The sequence below is a fragment of the Diorhabda carinulata genome, chromosome 7 (genome assembly GCF_026250575.1).
Source record: "Diorhabda carinulata isolate Delta chromosome 7, icDioCari1.1, whole genome shotgun sequence".
Taxonomy (NCBI): Eukaryota; Metazoa; Arthropoda; class Insecta; order Coleoptera; family Chrysomelidae; genus Diorhabda; species Diorhabda carinulata.
This window is the reverse complement of record NC_079466.1, coordinates 7,953,566-7,979,672: the sequence shown is the minus strand read 5'-3', so window position 1 is coordinate 7,979,672 and position 26,107 is coordinate 7,953,566. Positions and strand designations below refer to the sequence as shown.

Genomic DNA, 26,107 nt, shown 5'->3' with positions numbered 1-26,107 from the left:
ACTTAATAGTGAATGGTGCTCTGACTCAAATTTGTGGAGATGTTATCTTGAAAGTGTTTGGAGTTTCTGAAAATATAATCAAAAGAATAAATAAATGTTCCGTCCTTCACATTCAAAAATTTGATGTCAAGGAAACCCATTATGGGGGAAAACCTAAAAAATATCTTGACGCTAGGCTTGATGTCGCAAAAATGCATGCAATGTTTATTCTGGATAACCTTGATCTGAAGAATAAAGTAAAGTTTCGACAACAAATACTTTATTGTTTTGGAAGACCACAAGTATGTGGGTGTTCAACTTGCAAAAGACTATCGGCTAAACTGAAAGACAATGCTAAAAGAAATGTAGCTGCCTTGAAAATGGTACGCTCAAGGCGAACAAACAATTTTTACAAAGTTATGGATGACGCAATAAAAAACAATGATGACAACAAGGTCGCACTGGCCTTGGACTATATGTAAAACTTACCCTTGCTGCACATAGCTGTACAGGAGGTTTTCTATATGAGGCATTTGAGGGTAAATGTGCTTTCATTACCAGATTTGAAAACTAATTCTACCAAACTGTATTTTTATCTTGAGGGCGAAGCAAACAAAGACCAAGATGAAAATTATTCAATGCTACTGAACTATTTCAATGACATTCCAGTTAATGTGAACCATCTTATAGTATTTTGTGAAGTAATCAGGCCAAAATCTCATTTTTTATCATAAAAAAATTGCAATGAATGAATTAAAATTAATATATTCTTTAGTTTGAGCAAGATTTATATCTTATTTTTGATTTCATTTTCTCCAAAATAATGAAAAATCTAAGAGATATATCATGTTATTTGTACCATAATAAATCTATCTATTTCCTCATAAAAAGGCTTTATTGGATTAAGGCTGTTAGCTTGCCATACTATTCTGAATATACTGTTTACGCCACTACACCAACATTCACAATCACACTGTCTGACGCGCGTTTCGATAACCAAGTTATCGTCTTCAGAGACTGAAGGTAAACTAAAATCTAATAACTTGACTTACCTGTTTTATACTAAATTTTTCCACCAATAAACGTTCTCCTGCGAAAATTAATTCCAGCAGGAAAAAACTCCTTGGCGTGAATATTCATGTTCATTCTTTGACTACTAAACTATAGAGTGGGCTGTAAAGAATTGGCCCTTTGTCCCTATTTAAGCTACTCTTACATCTAGCAATTTCAATGCTCTCAAATGCATCCAAAAATTTATTATTGGATTAATTTTTTAACAATTTCACATTATTAATATTTATGACATGATTGTGATTGAGCTAGGTGCTCTTTAAATCGGACAATAACGGATTTCTTAGTCTGCCCAATATACTTTCCGTCACAATCACCACAGCTTATTTCACATAGGATTGCCCAACAATTTATAAACCAATTTGAAACCCACTCTGATAAATATTCCTTCCAACCCTCTTGTATAAAGAAGATTGAAAGGTATCAGAGTAAATTTTTCTTGTTTTTTATTTTGGGTTTGGAAAAAAGTGGTTTCACATAGAGATTTCTTAAACCTATGACGATCGATTAACCTATTTACAATTATTTTTTCATAACCGTTGAGTACATCTACATCCTCAATGAAGGACTTTTCCTTATTGTATCTTTCGATGGTAAGTAAAGAATCTCCAGTGTAATAGTTATTTATCAAATAATGCCTAGACATAACGATTTTTCCAATAATGAGATGCGCGATATGATTTGTGTGTTTGCTCAGTCAAATTACATATAGTGGTCCAGCTGCGGCTCGAAGATATTCACAATTATACCCAAATCGAAGGCAACCCAATTACAAACTGTACCGAAATCTTTACAACCCCTTAGGTGAAACGGGGTCTTTACGCTCTAAAACTGAGCATGGTGCTACAAAAAAAAATGACTGTCGATGAAGAAGATGAAATTTTAATTTGTGTTATGGAGAATTCAAATATCAGTACTCGCCGATTAAGTCTGCAAACAGGAATAAGCCAATCATCTATTTTTAGAATACTGAAGAGAGAAAAATTGCATCCATATCATTACACTCCTGTTCAGAATTTATTACTTCAAGATTTACCTAAGCGTCTACAAATTGCCAATTTTTTGCAAGATAAACAAAATGTTGACCCAGATTTTCAGGATACAATTCTTTTTACTGATGAAGCAACATTTACCAGACGAGGAATATTTAATTATAAAAATAATCATTTGTGGGATTCTGAAAATCCACATGCTATGAGGGAAACACATTTTCAGCACGAGTTTATGGTTAACATTTGGTGTGGTGTAATATGTGGGTATTTAATAAGTCCTTTTGACCTGCTAACCGATTTAAATGGACCTCTTTATTTAGATTTTCTTCAAAAGCATTTACACAAGACAAAATTTGTGGTTTTTGCATGACGGAGCACCACCACATTATTCTTTACAAGTTCGTCAATACTTAAACGAACAGTTTCCGCATCGATGAATTGGTCGTGGAAGTGAGTTTGCTTGGCCACCAAGAGGCCCTGTTTTAAATCCTTTGGATTTTTCAGTTTGGTTGCAAATGAAAGCATAAGCTTACAAATAAAAAATTACTTCTCTTCCACAATTACGACGGAAAATAGAAGAAGCCGCGGATGTAATTAAAAATAATAGACAAGGATTATTTGATTTTAAGAGATCTTTACGAAAGCGGATCATAAAGTGTATTGAAGTAAATGGTGGGCATTTTGAGCATTTGCTTTGAAGTTTTTTATTTTTGTTTACAAATTTGTTGTCACATATTTAAGGAATAATAAAATTTTTTTATTAAAAAATTAAAATTTATTGAACTTTTTAGAAGCAAATAACTCGATAACCGATTGAGTTACACAAATCAAAGAAGAGTAACTTTTTTTGTAGAATTTAACGCTTTTTAATATTTTTTTATTATTTTAGTTGTAAGTTTAGCCCAAAAAAGTTTACTTCCATTTACTTAACACAAACAAGTGTAACTAGCGCCCTCTATTAGCAATGTTGAAGAGATATTGTGAAAACATAAAAAATTATTGCGAAAAACAAAATTTAAATTTAAACTTTGAACACCCCGTATCTCGGAAACTAGCAATATTTGCATAAGGCATGTTGAGCAGAATCATCATATTTTGAGGTCTAGAATCTACAGTTCAGAGATTGGACATTCTTAATGAATCACCCTGTATATTACTGATCTATTACCATACCATTATTTCCAGCAAATTGTAACTGTGCTCTTTTATGTACTGGGAGGCAATCTGGGCATTAAATCGAACTCTCCAAGTCGTCTCAATGCTTCAGAAATAGGCGATTGTGACATGTGGAATCTTACTACTTCCTTAACTCCATACAACTTCGGTTGTGAGATTTTAATTTTGGCAAATATTAGGTTCTTTTGAAAGTTTAGAATCACTTACTTACAGAAAAATATTTTGAAATAAACAATTTCCTGGATTTTAGGAAATGCACATGTTTTGCATGGAAGCAAAAAATATCAAAAATTAAACTAGTAAAAGAAACCTAACGTTCTTTCGTTGAAAGGTTCACAGAAAATTTTGTTAATTGAAACCCTTTTTACTGTTATTATCTGTTAATACAAAAATATATATAATTATAGGGATTCTTTATTAGCTTCTCTGTTGGATGGAGTTAGAGCTGCTGGTAATAAAGATGTCCATGTAACAATGGTTGCCACAGACAGAGGTTTAAGATTAAGTCCATTCAGTATACCTGTAGATGAGGATTCCGAAAGTTTACATCTTAAATTGCTCATGAATCCACCACCTACTAAACCGTTCTCTCAGTGCTTGAAACGATTTAACACCAATATACCCTATAGTGGACTTCTATATAGCATCACACAAGAAGTAAGTTATTATTTTATATTTGTAACTGAAGGGAATCTTATTCCCAAAAAAAGATTCATAACTGTATGAATCAGAACCATAATTATAATTTTTTTTTAATTGTAACTCACTTAAATTTCATTTTGTAAGTTAAGTATTTCCTTAAAGTTTGCCTCCCCCTAGACCTGTGCAATACATTTCAAGACCTAATTGTCTATTTAAAATAAGGAATACTTCCTTATACTCATTTTTTTACTGCATGAAAATATATAGCATTTGAGAGGGGTGACTTAAACACTTTATGTTTCCAAATATCTTCCAAACTAATTGTTCATCATTGAGAACTCTGGATGATTGTTTTAGTATTTACCTATAAAAATATTGTCAACTGTCTACTGTTTGTAGGGAATCTTTTCGGAAAATAAAGAAAAACTTATCACAGGAGTATTGCAGTCTTTGGTATCAAAAGAAGGCGATCAAAAAACAATAAGTGTAGCAGAATTGGAAGCTCAATTCCAAGCTTTAAGACGATTAGTCGCTAGCAAAGTGGGATATGCATCATTTACCAAATTACCTGGGTAAGTAAATACTAAGTTATAGAGATTGATAATCCTAATTTCTAAGTAATTTATGAGAGATAGAAGTCCCCCCATTTGCTGTTGGCACAGAAACAAAACTAATTAATTTGTAATTGTTCTAGTTTTAGAGAAGCTATTGGCCATAAAGTGATAACGGCATTAAAAAGAAATGATTATGCTGTAACACAAGCAGCAATAGATGTAATTTGTGCACTAATGCATCCTATGCACGATGATTATGATCTCAGACAAGAACAATTAAATAAGTCATCATTGTTACAGACAAAACCATTTTTGGAAAGTCTTTTGAATATGTGGACAGAACATATTGTAAGTATATAAGTAAATATCTTACCGCGGAAATTTGAATTAATTTCTTACCAATGCTAGTGTATTATGTCAATTTTTCTTATTATTTTATACCACAGTTTATTTAAGTTTATCTTCTGTCATCAGTTCAAATGATCTCATCATTAAGTAACACTCAACTAGTATTTCAATCAATATAAATGTTATAGAGGATGTTTCTAAATTCATACGACAAAATCAGGAGGTGATGAAATTGAGATGGATCTTTCCTATAAAAAAATTTCCTCAGCCTTGCCGAGATATCATCCTTAAAAGGTGGTGACTAGCATTGAGTTTTCATTTTTTTTTTCTAACCTTGAAACTTGGAATTCTGGAAATTCGAGCAAAGGACTAACTACTGGTATTTTTTAAATATTCCAGTTACATTTACATTATATGGGGGTGAACTTAGCAACCCTTACTTTATTTCATATCAAATCTTTTACTCCAGATGAAGTTATGAAAATTATAATTATAAATTGAAATCCTTGTTTTATTTGGAAACATTTTTTATTCTTAAATTTTATTCCCAAAATCTATCAACCATTCATCTATGTGTTTTAAAAGAATAACAGTTATATCCTTTTCACATCCAACGGGTTCAAGTTCTTTTACCTACAGATTTTCCTCAATGAGCTACATTTTGTGAATGGTTAACACACGAAATGCGATAAATTCCTAAATATTTGAAATTGAATTGAAAAATAAAATATATATTGACAAATTCTTAGCCTACTATAAAACCAAACAAAATTTCAATGTCAAAATATTTTATTACTCAACATATTCTGCAACGTCTCTTGACCTTTTAAAAAAATGTATCTACTTGTTCTACAAACCAGACCTCAAAATCTTTCATTACCTCCTCTTTGGAAGAAAATTTACGACTTTTTAAACTTTTTTTCAGTTGAGGAAAGAGATGATAATCGGACGGAGTCACATGAATAAGGGGGGTGTTCTAGTAATTCAAACCCTACATCACGAATTTTTTGCTTGGTAACATGAGATTTAGGTGCAGGGGCGTTGTCCTGCAAAAACAAAACACCTTTTCGCGTCTTTTCTCTTTAATTTTCCCCCATAGAGTGGTCAGTAATGTCGAATAGTAATCTCCAGTTATTGTTGTACCCTTATCCAAAAAATCAATCATGATTATTCTGGATCGTAGAAATGTCTCATCTATAGTAACAATTCGGTTTAAGAAGTCTACATCGTTTTCAAATCGAGCACAGATCGAACGCTATGTTTCTACCCTTGCACGCTTTTGGTCAACATCAAACATTTGGGGATACATTTTCCAGCAATTTTTCTCATGTCCAAATTGACGTGAACTATATGATGAACGCGTTCGTATGAAATATTCAGTGCTTCAGATATCATGTCATGAACTGTATCGATATTTTCGGGGACTCACACAGAAACTGGCTTTCCCGATCGGTCATCATTACCCTTTTAAATACAGGTACTTGATGATGGCCCGATACACCAATTTATCGATTTTCACAATTTCGGTGGACATATTTTTTCTTTTAATTTATTGCGTAACTCTGGTTTACTTTTTTGACGTCAAACTTCGTCATGACACTTCTAATAAGTTATTGTTCGTTTCTATGGTAACGTAATATTTTGTTTATGCATGGAACTGGTCTAGGCTAATTAGATATCAATATATCCTCGTATATATGATTGAAGTATAATTTTTTATTAAATAATTTCATGTTATATTTTAGGCAGTAGGTACTGGTGCTTTGATAGTATCGGCAATGTTGGATTTTTTAACGTTTGCTTTGTGCGTTCCTTATAGTGAAACCACAGATGGAAAACATTTTGACACACTTTTAGAAATGGTATCAGATAGAGGTCGGATGTTATTTCGTTTATTCCAAGTATGTGAAAAAAATGCGTTTATTATTTATTAGCTAACCTAGCAAACTTTGTTCCGCTTTAGAAGCAATAACTGCGCAGATTTTTGATTTCATTATATTCATTTTTTTATTAGAATAATAAATATAAACTAAAAAAATCAAGAAGTTTAATGATTCTTTTTTGGCTAGGTATTTTGGTGCACAGGTTGCATTGTTCAGTGAATGAAGCACGTGATAGATGATATTTATTTTTTTATTATCAGGCACAAGAACAAATAACGCAGATGATCTTCTGACCCTTAAACATGCTGTATATAATTGACCATGAAGAGAACATTGATTTTCTAGATTCCGAGCACAAACTTTTAAATATTGGCCTTGTGATTTATTAATGGTCATGGCAAATTCAAGACGAATTGAACATTAAGTCTTTTAAACCAATTGGTGGTCGGAATGAAAACTTTCTCACCTTCGAATTTTCATTTGAGTATCGTCGCGTTAATCACATTGTTCATCATTTTATTCAACACAAAATGTCTTATGTTGCACAGCTTTGGTTGGTTTATGATTCGAAGCATGATTACTACAGAGCCAACCTCTAGTCTTAAATAGTGTGCTGGTAAGCCATGCACATCCAAATAAATAAGTACCTTGAATCTCACATAGAAACAACCATTTTATTTTTCATTGTTTGCAAGATGGGTGCTCCGTCACAAAGAAATGAATGCAATGGCTCATATTGCGGAATTAATAATGTCAATTTCACTCGCCCATTAAAACACCATATTCCTGGCGTTTCTCCAGAAAACCTAAATGCGCCACAATATTCGCAAACAACGTCCATTGTCCCATCTTTACGAAAGCGGATCATAAAGTGTATTGAAGTAAATTGTGGACATTTTGAGCATTTGCTTTGAAGTTTTTATTTTTGTTTACAAATTTGGTATTGTTACATGTTTAAGGAATAATAAAATTTTTTTATGAAAAAATTAAAATTTATTGAACTTTTTAGAAGCAAATAACTCGATAACCGATTGAGTTACACAAATCAAAGAAGAGTAACTTTTTTTGTAGAATTCAACGCTTTTTAATATTTTTTTATCATTTTAGTTGTAAGTATAGCCCAAAAAAGTACACTTTCATTTAATTAACACAAACAAGTATAACTAGCGCCCTCTATTAGCAATGTTTAATTAGAGTGCCAATTATGATTCTTCATGCCAAAAAACGTAAAATTACCAATTTTCAAAAAGAAATTGTGAAAACATGAAAAAATTATTGCGAAAATCAAAATTTAAATTCAAACTTTGAACACCCCGTATCTCGGGGACTAGCCATATTTGCATGTTGAGCAGAATCATCATATTTTGAGGTCTAGAATCTATAGTTCATAGATTGGACTTTATTAATGAATCACCCTGATTATTACTGATCTGTTACTATACCATTATTTCCAGCAAATTGTAGCTGTGCTCTTTTATGTACTGGGGGGGGGGCAATCGGGCAATCTGGGAGGCTCAAATCGAATATATATATATATATATATATATATATATATATATATATATATATATATATATATAATTATTATTATTATTCGTACTAATTAATTTATTTCAGCATCCATCTATGGCAATAGTTAAGGGGGCTGGATTAGTAATGCGTTCTATCATAGAAGAGGGTGAATCTGAAGTTGCCGAAAAAATGCAGAATTTGGCATTAGCCGAAGGTGCCTTACCTCGACATCTTTTGGCAGCTCTTTATACTCAAGGCACTGATGGGCGACTATTGACACATAGACAATTATCTAGGCATTTAATAGGTCTTTGGATTACTGGTAATCCAATAGCTATGGGACTACTAAAAAGGATAATGGTATAATATTTAGTAATTTATTAAAAACATCACCCGATAAATAAATTTGATAATAAAATTATCTTGGAGTTATAATTGCTCAAAAGTTTTACTAAAAGAGAAAGCAATTAAATTTATTCTCTCAATTTATTATAAATTACAACTTTTTATATCTCTTAGTATTATTTGTATTTCCTACCCATACAACCAGTGAGCTTAAAAGCTAGTTTTATCTTTGATTACTTTATTTAATTAATAAATTCAGGCATTCATAGGTAATATTCACAATCACATATGAGTCGACCACAATCCCTTTCCCTAAAGTGGAAATGTTATTAAGGTCTACTGAAGATTATAGTTATGGAAGGAAGTTGTTTTTATTACCAGAAAAGATTTAAACTTTCATATTATCATATTATTAGTATTAATAATTAATATGCAAATTTAATTTTTCAGCCAACGGGACTAATAACATTTTTGGATTCTAAAGATCAAATACCCAAAGAAGCTATAGAACAAGAAATGCTGAATAATAGAGATAACTTGAAATTAGCTCAAGATCATGCCAATAAAACCAAAAAAAATCCAAACTGGCATGCCGTTGAAAGACAACTCAAATTAATGGAAAAAAAGGTTGAACATTACACAAATCTAGCATTACAACATTGGGGAACAACAGTAGGTATCCAGTTGAAAAGAGAGGAGAAAATGAAAGAGAGGCCTATAGTATTACGAAGGAGACGAGAGAGGAAGAAAGCAGAATCTAATTGGTTGCTCTTTTATTACAATTTTAATAAAGATCATGCTCTTCCTAATCTTATATGGAATCATAAGGTAATTATGATTTTTGTCACAAAAAAAATATTTTTTTTATTACTGAAAAATTTCAACGGAAAAATAGCCTTATTTCACCATTTTTCCCCTGTGATAACTCATTTTTATTCTATAGTTTCAATCCAATAACAAAGAGGATTTTTTTGAACGGATTATCAGAATTGTTTGCAAATATGTGATTCAAAAACAATATATCTTTTCATTGACTAACGGATAATTCTACTACTGATAACTGCCCCCCTTTCAAGTAGTGATTGCACACTAGACGTGTATTAGACTGAAGCTTTGGCACTCAACCGATTTTGTAAAAAAATTGATACATAACTGTTTCATAATTTTTGGAAAGTATTGAGCACGCTGAGATAAAAATAAATGTAATGCAAATGAAATACCTAAGAAAAATAGTAGTAAAATTTAAATGGGATTAGATAAAGAATACAGACAATACAAAGGAAACCAAACAAGAATTGATAATCATAATATCATAGTCACTGGTTGGAGTCATAAAAAGGACCTATATGGATAAAAAGCCTGCAAATTAATAAGCTGCAATATATAAATTGATTTAAGATGTATATTTAGTAGAGTTCAAGAGCTAAGGTAAAAATTGGGAATTTAGGTGTCGTCATACAAAGAACCTTTGATATTTTGAATTATAAGTATAATGCGTTAGTAAAAGTGCAGAAAATGTTGCAACCTATGGCGAATCGACATTAAATATGTATTTGATGGATGCAATGAATTCATGGTATAGTGGATGTCTTCAAGTAAACTTCACGTTGTTGAAGTAAAAGAATTGGCAAAAATTACTTATTCTGCCATTCTGTTCTGTTCTCTTTGTAACTCAAATTAAATGTCGGTTGATACGGAAGTCTACTTTAAATGGATACAATAAATTTTAATTAATAAAACAAATTCAACCATATAATAGTGATTTTATGTTTATTTTTGTATTATTTATCTCAAAATACTTTCAAAATTATTATGTGAAGAAAAAATATGCAAACGCCATTTTGGAATTTTCGGCAGAATAAAATTGTGCCATAATTGGTATTGTAGTCAGTAAATGTTGAAAAATGTTTCGAATAAAGTTCTTTTAAGCAATCTAAATTAGCTTCTACTTGCATCAACAAAACAACATTGTGCTATGATATTCTTCCTATACGCTTCCATGTGCTAATGTAACGAGAAAAAAACCAAGAATTGAATCTAGTCCATAACACCCGCGGCCGCTGAAATTCATTTCACTAATGTAAAAAAGCCGATATAATATGGAGACTTGATGAATACCTACCATTTGGAAAATCTAATTTGATATGGATGCACGTAAATTTATGGTTACATTATAAACAAAACTGCTTACATTACCACTGCAACTTTAATTTCGGGATTCTCAAAGTGGAATATATGCATAATCACAATATTACTGTTTTATATACGACATGATTGCAGAAATAATTTTTTCTGATGAAACAAAAGCCGAAAAGTACAGATATTGTTAGTTATTACTAGTTTATCTACTTATGTTAAGTCTGAAAAATGCTTTAAAGACGTCAAACTTATTGTATTGACTATGGTTAATATTTTGCCATAGCTACCTAGGTCACAATTTTTGATCCCATCAAATATGTGTGAGATATGTTGGACCACCTCTTTGTTGATACCTAGACGTGTATAGGAATCTACTCTGAATTACTCTGCTATGGAGTCGCCAAAACACATCCTTAATGTTTTCTGAGTACATTTCAATAAAGTTATTTGCATCATTATTTATGTAAGGATGCTATATCAAAAAATGATGATCGAGAAATTATTCCCCCAAGATGTAACACTTTACTTTCATCGAGTACATTCCTCCAGTCTTATTTTTGTATCAATTTCCCAAAAGACTGTGATATTTTTTCATTAAAGACTAGAGAAGAATTGAGAAGTGCCTTGGAAGCCGAAGTGCGTAATTTTGCTTCAGATAGGGAGTTAGCTGGGCTAACTCTAGTAGCCTGGAATCATCGTGAGTTTGAAGTTAATTATGCTTGTCTTGCTGATGAAGTTAAAATTGGTGATTATTACTTAAGACTGTTATTAGAAATAAATGACGAAAATTCTCCCATACGTCGAACGTAAGTAAAAATTGTTTATCATGCCATGTTCAATTGAAATATTTGAATTATTTTTAGGTATGAGTTTTTTAATGATTTGTATCATAGGTTTTTGTTAACTAATAAAATTGAAATGAAATGTTTATGTCTTCAAGCCATGTCCATAGTCTATGGTAGATATTATGAAGATATAGGACCATTTAGTGACACTAAATATATCATTGGAATGTTAGAGAGGGTTTGTATTGATCAGTTATTAGATTAACTAATTATTTAAATATGTATATAGTGTGTATGTATTTTAAAACTAAATTAGCTCCAATATTTCTAATGTAGTATAAATCACTATTAAGAGGGCATTGGGTAGAGCAGAAGTGACACCCTACTCCCAGTAACTATGAAATCTAATTGTATATCAAGATCAGTACTGGAGAAAATAAAGGCAATTGGGTGCATTTTCGTGGGCTACTCTGATGATCATTCGATTATCCCCCGTGAATCCTTTCTGGACATCCTACTTCACCTCAGGTACCATTAGAGGTAACTGGGGACTCGGTCTTTCTATCGTGATGTGAATAATCGAGGTCATCCTTAATCACAGACTAATTTAAGCTTCTGGCGTGGAAGTATAGGATTACTATGGAGGCAGTAGAAAAACTGAAGTAGCAACAAGAGCGATAAGTTTAACACCAACGGCTGCACTAGATGCCTTCCTATGCGATGAACCTCTGGCGGAAGCATCAGTGTGCAGACGTATTACTAGCTAAATGATACACACAGGATAAAAATGTTAAGATAGCATTGGCCCACCGGGAATTCAGGGCGGATGGAAGCTTCATGAATCTCCCTGACAGGTTGAAGTGGACTTACCGAGGCTAGATTGCCATTACTACATGGATGGATTCCAAAAGTAAGCTTCTGTTATGCAGAGCTAGATGATGGCCATACTCTTAATGTGCACATTCGCTTAGACTATGCAGGGGTATTAATGACATTCTAAAGCATGACCACCGAATGAGAACTGAAAGCTACAAGGTACACAATGAGCTGGCTGGCGAAACGACAGTAGAGCTGCTCTATATACCTGGGCATAACGGACAAAGGGACGATGCACTTGGTGACAACAAGACCCAACTTGGAACCACTTAATCGTTGAAAGGTCCCGAACTTGCAGTGGGTTTGAGGGGTTCCTTAACCAGTGGAAAAGAGGCATAGCTCCAGTTATATTGTTGCACATAGGCAACAATATTGAGAGGTGGCTCCTGTGATAATTTCCTTCCATAATGAAATGATATTACTATTCGACTGACCTCTATCAACTACTCCCAAGACATCGGGTCGAAAGCATGTGAAGATCCTTCTCGGGAATGATATGAATCTTCTGTCATATTTTGTATTCTAGGAGAGAAAAAATCGTGCTGGTGGCGATTACATGGAACAGGTTTGTTTTGGAGATGGATATATTCAATAATTATGGTTAAGTAGGCTGTTTTGTTGGAAGGGTTATTATTTTATTCCTTTTAATTTGTGCTCTGCTTAAAATTATAGAGCTGTTCTGTGTTGGAGAATATTCTGGAAAATCGTATTTTCCCCCCTTTTTTTAGCATTGACTGTTTCATTGATATATAATAAATTATTTTTACAAAAATTCATATTTTAACAAAACTGAAAATTTCAGTGTATTGACCGAATGGAAAGAGATAGGTTAATAATATTCATAGAAAATTTGATATTACATCACAGAAATGTTCGGGATATTCTGGATGTAGGTGGGATCCAAATTTTAGTAGATTTGATGGCGTTAGCGCACTTACATACATCAAGAGCTATGATACCAACACAAACTAACGTTATTGAAGCCAGTCCTGATATGAAAATAGCCGAAGAAAAAGAGTGGTATTATAACAGTGATAAGGGTAGAGAGGGTCCATTATCATTTAGTGAGGTGAGTTGCTTTTTACTAGAGAAATTTCCTGAATTTGATCTTCAATTTTTTTTAAAACTCACTCCTGTACTCTGTAAATTGGGTTCATAGAGGAAACCATTCATATCATATATATTATACGATTTTAGAGTTATTATTATTATTCCTAGCAAGCAATGTGCTTTTTAAATCTAACATTTTTTTCCTAATTTTTAAATCACTATTAAAAGACCTTCTACATGTCGATGGGTTAGTAGTATTTTAAATAAACGCTTTCTCGTGTGATACAAAAATAGTGTCTTGGCGATTAAAAAATCAAAGTTGCATTTTTCTTGATTTTCAATGATTTTATGCCTGCCTAATAAATATATAAATAAGAAAATTGGAAAAAAAATTATTTTGACGGACATTTAAAAGTAAGAAATAAAGCCTTGACTTGAATCCTAACCAAATGGGATGTATTGGTAACAAAAATTGATTAAAATAATTGAATATTGTGGAATTAGATGTACAATTTTCATATTTATGTTCAAAGGTAGTACAGTGATTTTACATCAACATGTGTCAGTCGTTAGATTGCTTACCAATACATAATGATCGACAAAAATAAAAATTATTATGAAAATTGATATTACACTTGATAATAGAACCAAGAATAGTTATTTGTTGAAATGAAAACAATAATAATGATTAATAATGCTAAATACAGAGGAATGAAACATATATGATAAACATGATAACTATTGTTTTAACAGGATCTCTACACATTGAACACACAACGTTGAAATTTTTCTAATGCAAATTATGTAGGAACTGTCCTGTCAACACTTGATGATAATATTATTTTATAGTTACGAAATTGTCTCTATATGACTCAGTTAACTAAAATGTAAATGAGTGTCTCAATATTTATTCAATAATAAAAATCTGTTTACTAATGGTATTTTATTTCTAGATGAAAGACTTGTATGAAAAAGGCCAAATAAATCATAAAACACGATGCTGGGCAATGGGCATAACATGTTGGCGACCTATGTCTCAACTACCTCAATTAAAATGGTATCTTTTAGCCAAAGGTAACTCGGTTCTGAATGAAACTGAGCTCGCAACACATATCTTAAATCTTTTAATCAAGTAGGTAACCAAGAAAATTAATAATATTTATATTAGTATTATTACAGTTAAAAGTTAAATATATATATGAAAAATTTTATATTTGTTTTAAACTCTTAACATAAATTTCAGAATGTGTCAGTATTATCCCAGTAGAGATGCAGATGGTGCTGTGATAAGACCATTGCCAAAAGTTAAGAGATTATTGTCTGATCAAACAGTATTGCCAAATGTCGTCCAATTATTATTGACATTTGACCCTATCTTAGTTGAAAAAGTAGCTACTCTTCTGTGTGAAGTTATGAAGGATAATCCAGAAATGTCCAAGCTGTATACAACTGGAGTATTTTATTTCATTATGATGTATACTGGAAGCAACGTATTGCCTATAGCTAGGTTTTTGAAATTGACCCACATGAAACAAGCTTTTAAATCTGAAGAGGTGAGATTATATTTATTTTTTTTCTTTATATATGACGAGTACTGAATTCATTCATTTTAAAGTGATGTTTCCCAGAAATCTATCAAATGTATCAAAAAATATGCTTTATAATTGTTAAACAAATACTTGATCACGTATATATTGAAATAAAGTGGTGAGCTGATTCATTTTTTAAAACAAACAGCTGTTACTTCTAAAGATCTGAACAGATTGTAATAAACTAGCTCCCCTTTGTCAAATCATTTATTTTTTCATTAAATCCATCTAACTTGTTGTACGTTCAATTATTATTAATGACACTTAAATAGGCTAATGAAAATAATACGATAATTTCATCATAAAATTCAGGAAAGTATGTTTTTAAAACTATATAAATTCAACATTTAGTGACGTTTTCGCTGCAACTACAACTATAGAGTAGTCGCCATGTGGAACGACCAAATAACTATTTCGAGCATTGTGATCACTTAGCGCGCCCATAATGTTATCCTAGTTATGATTGTACGCAATAAAAGCAAAACTGAATCTATACTTTGACGTGTTCCTGTATTTTTCACTATATGTTTCCTAATGGAGAAAATTTGAGGTTTTCAACCCAAAATGTGACATTGTATATAATTGATACATTTATTTTACACTAGGCTTCATTTTTTCGTAAACATAATTAAATTATTGTCACCAATACTATTTTTGTTGTTCTATTTTAAAGTATTATTTGTAGGAAGCTTCGCCAATTTTACAAAAAAGCATATTAGGAAGGCTCCTTCCTGAAGCAATGATTCATTATTTAGAAAATTATGATGCCGAGAAATTTGCACAAATATACCTTGGAGAATTTGACACACCTGAAGCAATATGGAATTCGGAAATGAGGTAGGTTTATTCAACATGAACGTAAAATTAAAATATAGTAAAACTTTTTGACAAAAGCTGGTTACAAATATGACCTATACTATAAGTTATTTCTGGATAACATAATTTCAAAGTAGTGCTAAATAATTATCATCAATCAAATTGCCCTCAATGAATAAGAGAACAATTATATGGTTTTCCTGCCAAACATCAACCTTTCAAGGGTATTGCGTATGTTTCCTCTTCTAGTGAAGATTTGCTATTGACCCGTACCTGTATTTTGAATGTAAGCACTGGTAAACTGAGGTTAAATGAAAATCTATCATTCACTAATACAAATAAGTTGTATCAAAATCATTTTATGCGATCTGAGTAGGAATCAGTTTATAGGAATGCTTTAATATGTTTAGTATTGGTGTATGGTTAACATTTCTTAACATGTTCAATATAAGAGAGCTGGGTCCGCAAATTTTGAAATAGTCGAATTAGATCCTGTTGAGATCGAGTTTTATCTAAATAAAACTATTAATTTATTAATCTTTACTATTTCTTATTTAAACGAAACTGATAACGCTTATAACAAAACCATTTACTAAGTTATTTTTAAACAAAGGAATTGTCAGGATTTCATATATGTATTTTCATTGAGATATAATCTGTACATTATTGAAAAATTTGAAAAAAATGTTTAAATCAATCCATTTATAGCGATGTATTCGGCCACATTGTCTTTTTTCTCTATTTTCTATTAGTCGGTTCTTAAGGCCGGATTCTACTTGCTATTTCTACTTAGGTATTCCTTTTTGTATTGTATCTAGAGGTATCAAATTAGTTATTCTGCTTTGTGATGACGTTTTTTATTCCCGGTATGTGTCAATATCAATTCTGGAATAGTTTGTATCATTTTGTTTCTTTTTATATTTGCATATAGAGCCTTTCGGCTCTTATTTAACATAGAAAGTTAAATAAAAAGTTTGTGCTTGGTCGATTGACCAATTCTTCCACATTAACCACCTTAAATTATTCATACAAAACTACTATTAAAACATACAAATACAAAATTCATAAAGCACTACAATTTTTTCCCTTCACTGTTGCTCAAAAATCAGTTGTTTATTTTATTATTTATTTTTAAATGCATTGCAAGATTACAGATAATTGATAATATCCAAATATTTACTAAAAAGGGACACTAGATATAAAAAGGAACGTTGATGTATTTCTTTATGATGTGTAGATATTTATTACATTCCCCCGTCTCAAATTTAAGTTATAGATGTCTGTTTTATAAGTAACTCTTGTGTACAAACATTCTGGTAATTTGTTTCTTAAAATTTTATAGTAAAAATTCAGAGTGTGCAGCTTTCTTTTATTGATGCTGTAGATTTGTATTAAACAAGAGTTCTGAGCTCTTTGTTGATAGATAAATCTTTGTGAAGCATAAGCTTTACTTAGTTTTTCAGTTTTTTTAATCGTAATTTGGTGTCAATTATCAAACCCAAATATTTACCTTATTCACTAATAGTAAGTACGAGTATATTATTCTCAAGCAGCCATTGCATCAGATTGAGTACCTCTGCTGTTTGTGCTTCATGGCAAAAAATCATTACACTAGACTTCTTGGATTGATTTTTTATAAATTTTTATAGAGATGAAAGTAATTTCAGAAAGGTCTTGATTTATTTTGTCTGAAGCTCCTGTTTATTAGAAAGTTTGAATGAATAATCTGAGTGTCGTCAGCATACATGTGGTATTTACAATGTGTAAGGTAAGTATGAAAGTTGGAAGTATAATATAATGTATATAAGGGCGACCTTATGCTCCCTTGATGGACAGCTTGTTGTATCGTTAATTTATTATACATGACATCATCTAACATGATCTGTTGAGATCTACCTGAAGGGTAACATTAAAGAATTGCTAAATTCAATAAAACGAACTGCTATTAATATTTTGTGATTTAAATTATCAAATGCTCTGGAATAATCAATGGATACAAGTACACTCAGTTAGAGTACCATAAACTAAAATATCGTTTATTTGAAAAGTCTACAAGAGATGAAAGAATAGTTACTAGTTCTAACAATCTGCTCACAAAAAATGATTTTTTCCACGCAGTTTAGTTTGTTTTTGAATTTTTCTTTATTTTTTTAATTAAATTATTTTTTCAGTTCAATAAATTATGAAATGACAAGAATCGTAGATTATGAATAATTTATCGATTTTGAATTGATTGCAACATATTTTCACTGTATACATAAGATTGATATGCTTTTTCACCTAAGATAACTTCTTCAGCTCTATAGATTTATATAACAAATGAAGAACAAAGATGCTAACCCAGCGAATCACTTTATAAAATCCTTTTGGTTATTAGGCATTAACATTTTGTTCTATACAAAAAGGTACTAAGTTATATACAGAGAGAGTTTTTGCATCAATACCTTGTGGATAAAGCATTTCCCAAAGTACAGTATTATCTACCAAATTGAAAACCAATCTGAAACTAACAAATATGGCAAAATGTTTTCTTGAAAGTAAACGTAGATAACTTGTTAAAAACAAAAAGATATTTAAGTAAGAACATGCACAATTGTACTGGAGTATTAACATTAGAGTTAATGAATTTAATTCATGTCCAACATCTTCCGAAATGATGTTTCGATATTTCTATCTATTATTATTTTGGGCTGGATCAAGTCGCACTGACCAATTGATATATACGATAATTAACTTGTACCGAATGTCGCAAGCGGAAAGTAAGTAATTTATAGGTAGTTTAGAAAAAAAATTCTGACTTAATTTGTTTAAAGACTAATCTCATTTTACCATTTAACAGTACTTTGTATTTTGTTTAATCTGGTTTTTCACAATTTCAACAGTAATCACAACAGGTAAACGGAAACGTTTAGACTATACAATTGCCAAACTTATCTAAGGTATTAATATTGTATAGTTATAAGTATCATGGCTTGTATAGGCCAACTAGAAATAATTTGCTCTTATGAAAACGTAAGATTATTTATTTGTATTTAAAATACTCTAATGCTTGATTTGATATTAAATATTATTTCGTATATTTCAATTTTTTTTTAGACGAATGCTGATAGAAAAGGTAGCAGCACATATAGCGGATTTCACACCTCGATTGCGTAGTCATACGATGGTTAGATATCATTACATTCCGATACCTGCCGTAAGGTATCCCCAACTCGAACATGAATTATTCTGTAACATCTTTTATTTACGACATCTGTGCGATACTCATAGGTTCCCTGATTGGTCTATACCTGATTCAGTAAGTTTTTAAATATTCGATTATTTTTTAAATATAAGAAATTGTACTCCAATACTTTTCTATAGGTTCAATTATTGAAAGATGTTTTGGAAGCCTGGAGATCTGAAGTAGAGAAAAAACCTCCATTAATGACAATACAAGATGCTTACAAAAGTTTAGGATTGAATGAGCATAATCATGATGAAGCAACAGTCAGGAAAGCATATTATAAATTAGCTCAAAAATATCATCCTGATAAAAATCCCGAAGGAAGGGTAAGTGAAGTCAACTGAAGTCAGCTGATTAATAGATTAATAGTATGAACATTTCAATTCTGCGTAAGATAGCAAGTTTTAGGGAAGTTATTTAATTGGCACTAGTTTTTGAAATACTTCATTCAATTTTTTATCTCAATGGGATTTTATAAATAATATTTAACCATCTTCTAATCAATCTACTGGCTTGACATCAGGCAGAAGCTATATTAATAATAAAATTCTTGATTGATTGCACACCTCTTTTATAATGAAATAAGAAAAATATACAATTATTGCTTGAAAAAACATTATTTTACTACTGAATGGGAGGACTAATAATTATTACCGAGACTAATACTAACTACAAGCTACCTCCAAACTACGGACCAGTCACTCTTCTCAATGTGTTTGGTAAACATTGTGAAATCGTTCTAAGAAGATTATATTAAGGTCGCAATCAATGTATTCCATAACATTTATTTTGATTTAAAGACAAATCTTTAACTACCTATCCAAGAAACCACCCATATGCTAATGTGAGGCCATTCTTATTTAACGCATTTCGACAGACACAGATTGCTCTACTTCTCTCTACTTTCCGTAATAAGTACTCAATATTGAGGATTGATATTAAGACTTTTATATTTGACACTTATATATCATATGTTTAGAATTAATTTCATATTTTATTTAAGCAACCAGGTTAACTATGACTCAATTTGGATTTATTCTTTTTCTCTATGTGCTTGCATGAATTGAGTTTGTAGACCGACTACCTGATTAGTATAATATACTCTTCTTTTTAGGATATATTTGAAAAAGTAAACACTGCTTACGAATTTTTGTGTAGCCGTAGCTGTTGGACCGGAGATGGACCCAATCCTAATAATATAGTCCTAGTACTACGAACCCAAAGTATTTTATTCCAAAGATACTCAGAAGGTAATTTTTAACAATTGTTTTTTATATTAAATAATAAATTCAATCACTTACTATTATATACATTTTCTTGTAATATATGATTATAAGGGAAAGTGACAAAATTTTAAAAAAATGGCAAAGCAAAAATTAGATACCAATTAGGAGAGCAAATGAAAAATTATTTTTTTCATGATAGTTGATTTCAGGTTACTTTTCAATGAAAATTAGTTTGAAATAAGGCGTAAAAATTGACGTGTCGACTTACCTTGGTCTTTGACGCGAACAATTGGTGTAATTATATTAATCAATAGATCGCCAACATAATGAATATTAAAATAAGAATAAAATAAAAATAGATATCTGCTTTAACAAGAAAAATTAGTTTTTACATCTCAAAAATATGTAGCACCCATCAATTAAATTATTCAATGTGGCATAAAAGTTTATAAAATAAATTATACTCGTTCTTATGTATGTGAACCATTTTTTCAAATCCTCCTTTTCGTTTATTTAAATCGAATATTCCTAAATTTTGTGTTGCTCTTTTCGATTTGTAACATATGTCTATGTGTTCATTAATAATTTTCCTTTTAACAATATATTCAACCTACTTGTGATACTTGATTTCTAAATCTAATGTAGTAATCAGAATTTATTCATAAGTAGTAGTTTGGCAAGCATAGTTTTCTATCAATTTTAATGAAATTTTGTCAGCATCTAGGGAATACCACATAAAGAGATTTTTTTTCAAACGAAATTTTTGTAAAATTCAATGACGAGTAACAGAAAAGTCAACCAAAATAAGTTACGATTTTTTTTCTTATCCCCCCTATTCACATAACCTGGCACCTGACCCCAAACTTGAAAAATTTGGTGGAAACAGTGAAGAAGTGATTTAGAATGTATAATTTCGAGAAAAAAATCGAAAAATCATTATCGAAATTTTTAAACATTTCTCCTTTTTTTTTAAAAATTTCTGAGGAACAAAAAGTATTTTTTTTAAACAAATATTTTGCTTTTTCCAAATTTTTTGTAACTTCTAAAACAACTGAGATATGACTTTACAAATTGTACCCTAACGTATAACTGATACCATTTTCCAACCCATTACACGTTGTCCATTGAAAAATATTTATAAATTTATAAACTTATAGGTTATAAAATTTCCTATACATATACGTTTTGAGAGACTAATTTACTTGAAAATTAACCGAGGTATGGCCAAAAAATCGAATTTCTCTCTATCGTTTATAGCCAAGGTATTCTCATTTTTGATCTGAGAATTATGTAGTTGCAGTTTTTTTTAATCTTATTGTAGCTTTCCAAAAGAAGTATTTCGTGACTTCTGCTGATGTGAGATTTTCTAACTATTCTTGGATACCTTTATTCTGTTCCTTCTGAATCATATCTTTCAATTCTGTGCCCGCGGCCTGCGTTAATTGAAGTTCTAATACGTATCACTTCTCAATATGTTCTTGGATCCATTTTTATTCTCAGGTAGTAAATTTTATGAGAGGTTATTAATTTGGCATGTATGAATAAGCAGAAATATTCGATTGAGTGGGTCATTTATGCTGTTATTTAGTTTCTATTTGAGTTTAAAAGTTAATGGTTCTGTATAATATGGAAAACGACAAAAATGGCAAGTCATACCCACCCCGCTGCAAAATTTTTCCTGCAAAGTTTTGTTATATTAGTGAAGATTTTTTTCTGAAAATGTGAAAAAGGCTTATTTCATGTATTCGGTTGTTGTAATCGAAAAATATTGCTGTTTTCTTTGTTTTTTGGAAAAAATCTGAATTTCAACTGAAATCTCAAAATGTATATGCCCCTTGTAGACGCAAAAAAGTATTTTTACTCCCACTTCACATTAAATTTAGACTAATGAGAAACTATGAAAAATATGAATTTAAATACCTGAGGTTTTGCCTAGTTCAGTGATGCCAAGCTAAGGACTTAGACTCATTCGTCTTGGAAGGTTCCATAAAGATATCACACCAATGGAAAATCGGTACCAAGGGAGATGAAATCCATCCTTCATAAGTGATTACTGATATTCTTACAAAAAAGAGAGAGTTACAAATAAATATTATTGTATTTGTTGGTTCAATATCAGTAATACGAATGTATTCGATACCAACGTTCAAAAGCCTATAAAAACAAAAACAAAAAGTTTATGTCTTACAGCCTTTTTTCTAGCCATATTCGTATTTAGATATATTCATACTACTGGTACTACTAGTATGCTATTCAGTTGTATGTTACAGTAAGATTTTTTTGTCTACCATTATTATTTATGTTTACTAAGTGTAATTATTTGGAACAGAAACGAAAAGAAGATCGAACTTTTCTCAAATTCTTTTTGAATATGATCAAATTTTGAATTGATATTTTTATTTTTGTTGCTCTACATGTGGCATTAGATTTTTTTTTGTATTCATCGGATTCTATTAATCAATACAAAATTCTGCTTCCTAGTTATATTATTCCAATTTTTGCAAAAAAAGTAGTTTATATATTTGTTTTCAGAATTGCAACCATATAAATATGCAGGATACCCTCAACTTATTAAAACGATAAAGATAGAAACAGCTGATGAACAGTTGTTTTCCAAAAACGCTCCTCTACTCACTGCTGCGTGTGAGCTGGCATATCATACAGTACAGTGTTCTGCACTAAATGCAGAAGAATTAAGGCGAGAAAATGGACTTGAGGTAATTATTATTATCGTTCAAAATAAAATATTTAACTCTCATTCATTCAACATTCATAGCCTGTTAAACAATTTCTTGGGCAAAATATTATTAAATACTCATTATATCTGTCATCAAATAAAGAACTCAAAATGTTACATGATATTGATCTTAATATAGCTTCTACACAATTCTATTATTTCTGGCATAAATGACCTTCTTTCAATGTAAAACTATAGAATCCACCTAAGTTGAATGAATGTAAGTTTTGTTCAATTCATACTTTCATTTTAGAGACATGTTGAACACACTTTACAATATCCCTATACCAAAAATACTACAATATTTTATAATTTTTAAAATACCTAACATGAAAAAATATGTAGTTGACATGAGTTTGATCTAATTACGTATCATTAACAAAACTCATTTTTACTCATAAAATATTTTCTTATAAGTAAACCATACTGCTGAAATCACTCTATTTATTACTGAAAACATCTACCTTAGATGTGTATTTTTCATCACTACTACAAGGCACTGAAATGATAGACTTGCTTGTGTTCAAATAATTACATAAAAATTGTCGTTTTGATTATATTCACTTTTATGTTTACCAGACTATAGATGATATTGTTAGCTAAAGATTCTTTTGAAAGAATTAAAACTACTTGACGTTGGGTATTTTTTAATATTCCATTACTATTTACCAGCTAAATGCTACTGTAAGATTTGTATGTTCTGTTTCCCGTGCATTTTTGTCGTTTTCATAAATGTCCACTCTTCTTGATTAACCCATGTTTCATTGTATACTTAAGCTAATTTTCTTCTATTGATCTTCAATTAGCAACTATTGTTATTCAAAAAAATAAAAATTGGGCTAAAATGGATATCTGAAGCAATGAATATTTCATACAAACGCGTTCATCATATAGATCACGTCAATTTGGACATGAGAAAAATTGCTGCAAAATGTATCCCCAAATGTTTGATGTTGACCAATAGCGTGCAAGGGTAGAAACATCGCGTTCAATTTGTGCTCAATTTGAAAACGATGTAGACTTCTTAAACCGAATTGTTACTATAGATGAGACATTTCTATGATCCAGAAACAAAGCAACAATCGATGAAATGGCGACACTCTGGTTCTCCAAGACCTAAGAAGCTTCGTGTCCAAAAATCTACTGGAAAAGTTCTTGCTTCAGATTTTTGGGATTGCCATGGAATAATCATGATTGATTTTTTGGATAAGGGTAGAACAATAATTGGAGATTACAATTCGACATTACTGACCACTCTACGGTAGAAAATTAAAGAGAAAAGAAGCGAAAAGGTGTTTTGTTTTTGCAGGACACCGCCCCTGCACACAAATCTCATGTTGCCATGCAAAAAATTCGTGATTCAGGGTTTGAATGACTAGTACACCCCCTTATTCACCAGATTTGGCTCCGTCCGACTATCATCTCTTTCCTCAACTGAAAAAAAGTTCAAAAAGTCGTAAATTTTCTTCAAACGAGGAGGTAATAAAAGCTGTGGAGGTCTGGTTTGCAGAGCAAGAAGAAACATTTTTTTTGAAAGGTCTAGAGACGTTGCAAGTTCGCTGTAATAAATGTATCCAATTAAGAGGAGAATATGTTGAGTAATAAAATATTTTGACATTGAAATTTTGTTTGGTTCTATAGTAGGCTAAGCATTTTTCAGTATATCCTCGTATGCCCTCTCTATCCAAATGTTCCTTTATTTCCGTTTTTTTTGTTATATATATTTTCTGTCGCTTTATTCATAGCTTGGGTAATTATAACTCGTAATACACCTGCAAATAAATTACACAAGCTATATTAAGATGCAGTGATCCATTATGCTAACAGTTAATACTATTTATTTATTAAGTTTTAGTAAGGTTTAAATGTTGGCGAATAGTAAATAAATAAATAGTTGAATGAATATAACGTATAAAAAATGTGTAGGTTTCATAGTCTACCCCTATGACAACCATATGAAATCACTACTTACAACGTTACCAGCAAGTGTACAGAGATCTGTCTTTCTCTCTCCCAATCACTAATAGCTTTAAAACAATATATAGGATTTATGAATGAAAACTTTTAACTCTATGTTGTAATGATTCACATCTTTTTTTATTGCGTTTTTCTGTTTATCATTTAACCATTATGTTGAATATAGATAACATTTTTAAATATTAATATTTGCTAACTTTATATTTTAGATATTATTGGAAGCGTACACTAGATGTGTTAATGTGCTTAATAATTCATCTAAACCCGAAGAAGTTCCAGTTCAAGTTTGCATACATATAACAAAATGTTTCTCGGTAGCAGCTCAGTTTCCGGCATGCAGAGAACGGATAGTGGAACTGAAACAGTTGGTTGTGGATTTGTGTCGAATTCTATTTTTCAAAGTAAGTGTTCAACATTATTATAGTGTAATTATTCTCACTGAAAACCATTTATTAAACAAAGTCACGCATCTAAAGAACAATTAAAATTTAATTAATAATTAAATATGTCTGACAACACCATTCATTGATCACCAGCTGTAAAATCCTTTTTTCTACAAGAAATATTTTTTCTTGGCTTTCTATTCAAACAAGATATTTATATAAATAGATATGAGATGAATATGTCATTAATTATACAAGGGCTGATTCATTTGCTTCACCTCTGAGATATTTAGAAATCAAATCAATTTTTTTCAACATGTACATATTATGTACAGCCTCATGCTCGAAACTTGCAATTCTGGACCTGTTGAAGCCTGAATTTTAGAAAGTCACATTTTTCGGTATCAAAATAGTTGTGTTTAATGCATGCATACAGATGGAGCACCCACAACCGCTACCATACAGAAATATGTTGAAAAAAGTCCATTATTTCACATTGTAAGATTGTTGTTGTCTGATTATTATAAAAATACATGAACTAGTGGCCTGTCACTTATTCCCGAAATGAACATGCGTACCACGAATGTTAACAGACGCATACAAACAAATTCGAAAAGACATTTGCAGTCGTTTTTTATCACCATGTAGACAATTACTCATGCTTATTACGCCAATTTAGTTAAAAATTGAGTGAGATAAAAACAATTAGCATATTTTGTGAATCTTTAGAAATGTGTTGTGCGTCATTTATACAATGACACAGTGTTTTTTTTTTATAAAACCACTAAAGTAAAAAAATTC

The 26,107-nt window shown here is 30.9% G+C and overlaps 2 protein-coding genes across 2 annotated transcripts in view; one reads left to right on the top strand and one right to left on the bottom strand.

The window, feature by feature from the left end:
• The window catches only part of LOC130896701 (zinc finger protein 830), a 286,395-nt gene that overhangs the window by 140,611 nt on the left and 119,677 nt on the right, over positions 1–26,107 (bottom strand). The window lies entirely within an intron of this gene.
• The window catches only part of LOC130896695 (dnaJ homolog subfamily C member 13), a 48,340-nt gene that overhangs the window by 9,535 nt on the left and 12,698 nt on the right, over positions 1–26,107 (top strand). The window contains exons 6-22 of the mRNA XM_057804957.1: positions 3,626–3,875; positions 4,260–4,432; positions 4,555–4,762; positions 6,508–6,663; positions 8,263–8,517; positions 8,953–9,330; positions 11,242–11,447; positions 11,505–11,664; positions 13,105–13,371; positions 14,306–14,484; positions 14,596–14,905; positions 15,627–15,778; positions 18,854–19,055; positions 19,121–19,309; positions 20,098–20,233; positions 22,742–22,926; positions 25,133–25,324. Of these exons, the coding sequence (XP_057660940.1) occupies positions 3,626–3,875; positions 4,260–4,432; positions 4,555–4,762; positions 6,508–6,663; positions 8,263–8,517; positions 8,953–9,330; positions 11,242–11,447; positions 11,505–11,664; positions 13,105–13,371; positions 14,306–14,484; positions 14,596–14,905; positions 15,627–15,778; positions 18,854–19,055; positions 19,121–19,309; positions 20,098–20,233; positions 22,742–22,926; positions 25,133–25,324 (3,598 nt within the window). The remainder of the gene's footprint in view (positions 1–3,625; positions 3,876–4,259; positions 4,433–4,554; positions 4,763–6,507; positions 6,664–8,262; positions 8,518–8,952; positions 9,331–11,241; positions 11,448–11,504; positions 11,665–13,104; positions 13,372–14,305; positions 14,485–14,595; positions 14,906–15,626; positions 15,779–18,853; positions 19,056–19,120; positions 19,310–20,097; positions 20,234–22,741; positions 22,927–25,132; positions 25,325–26,107) is intronic.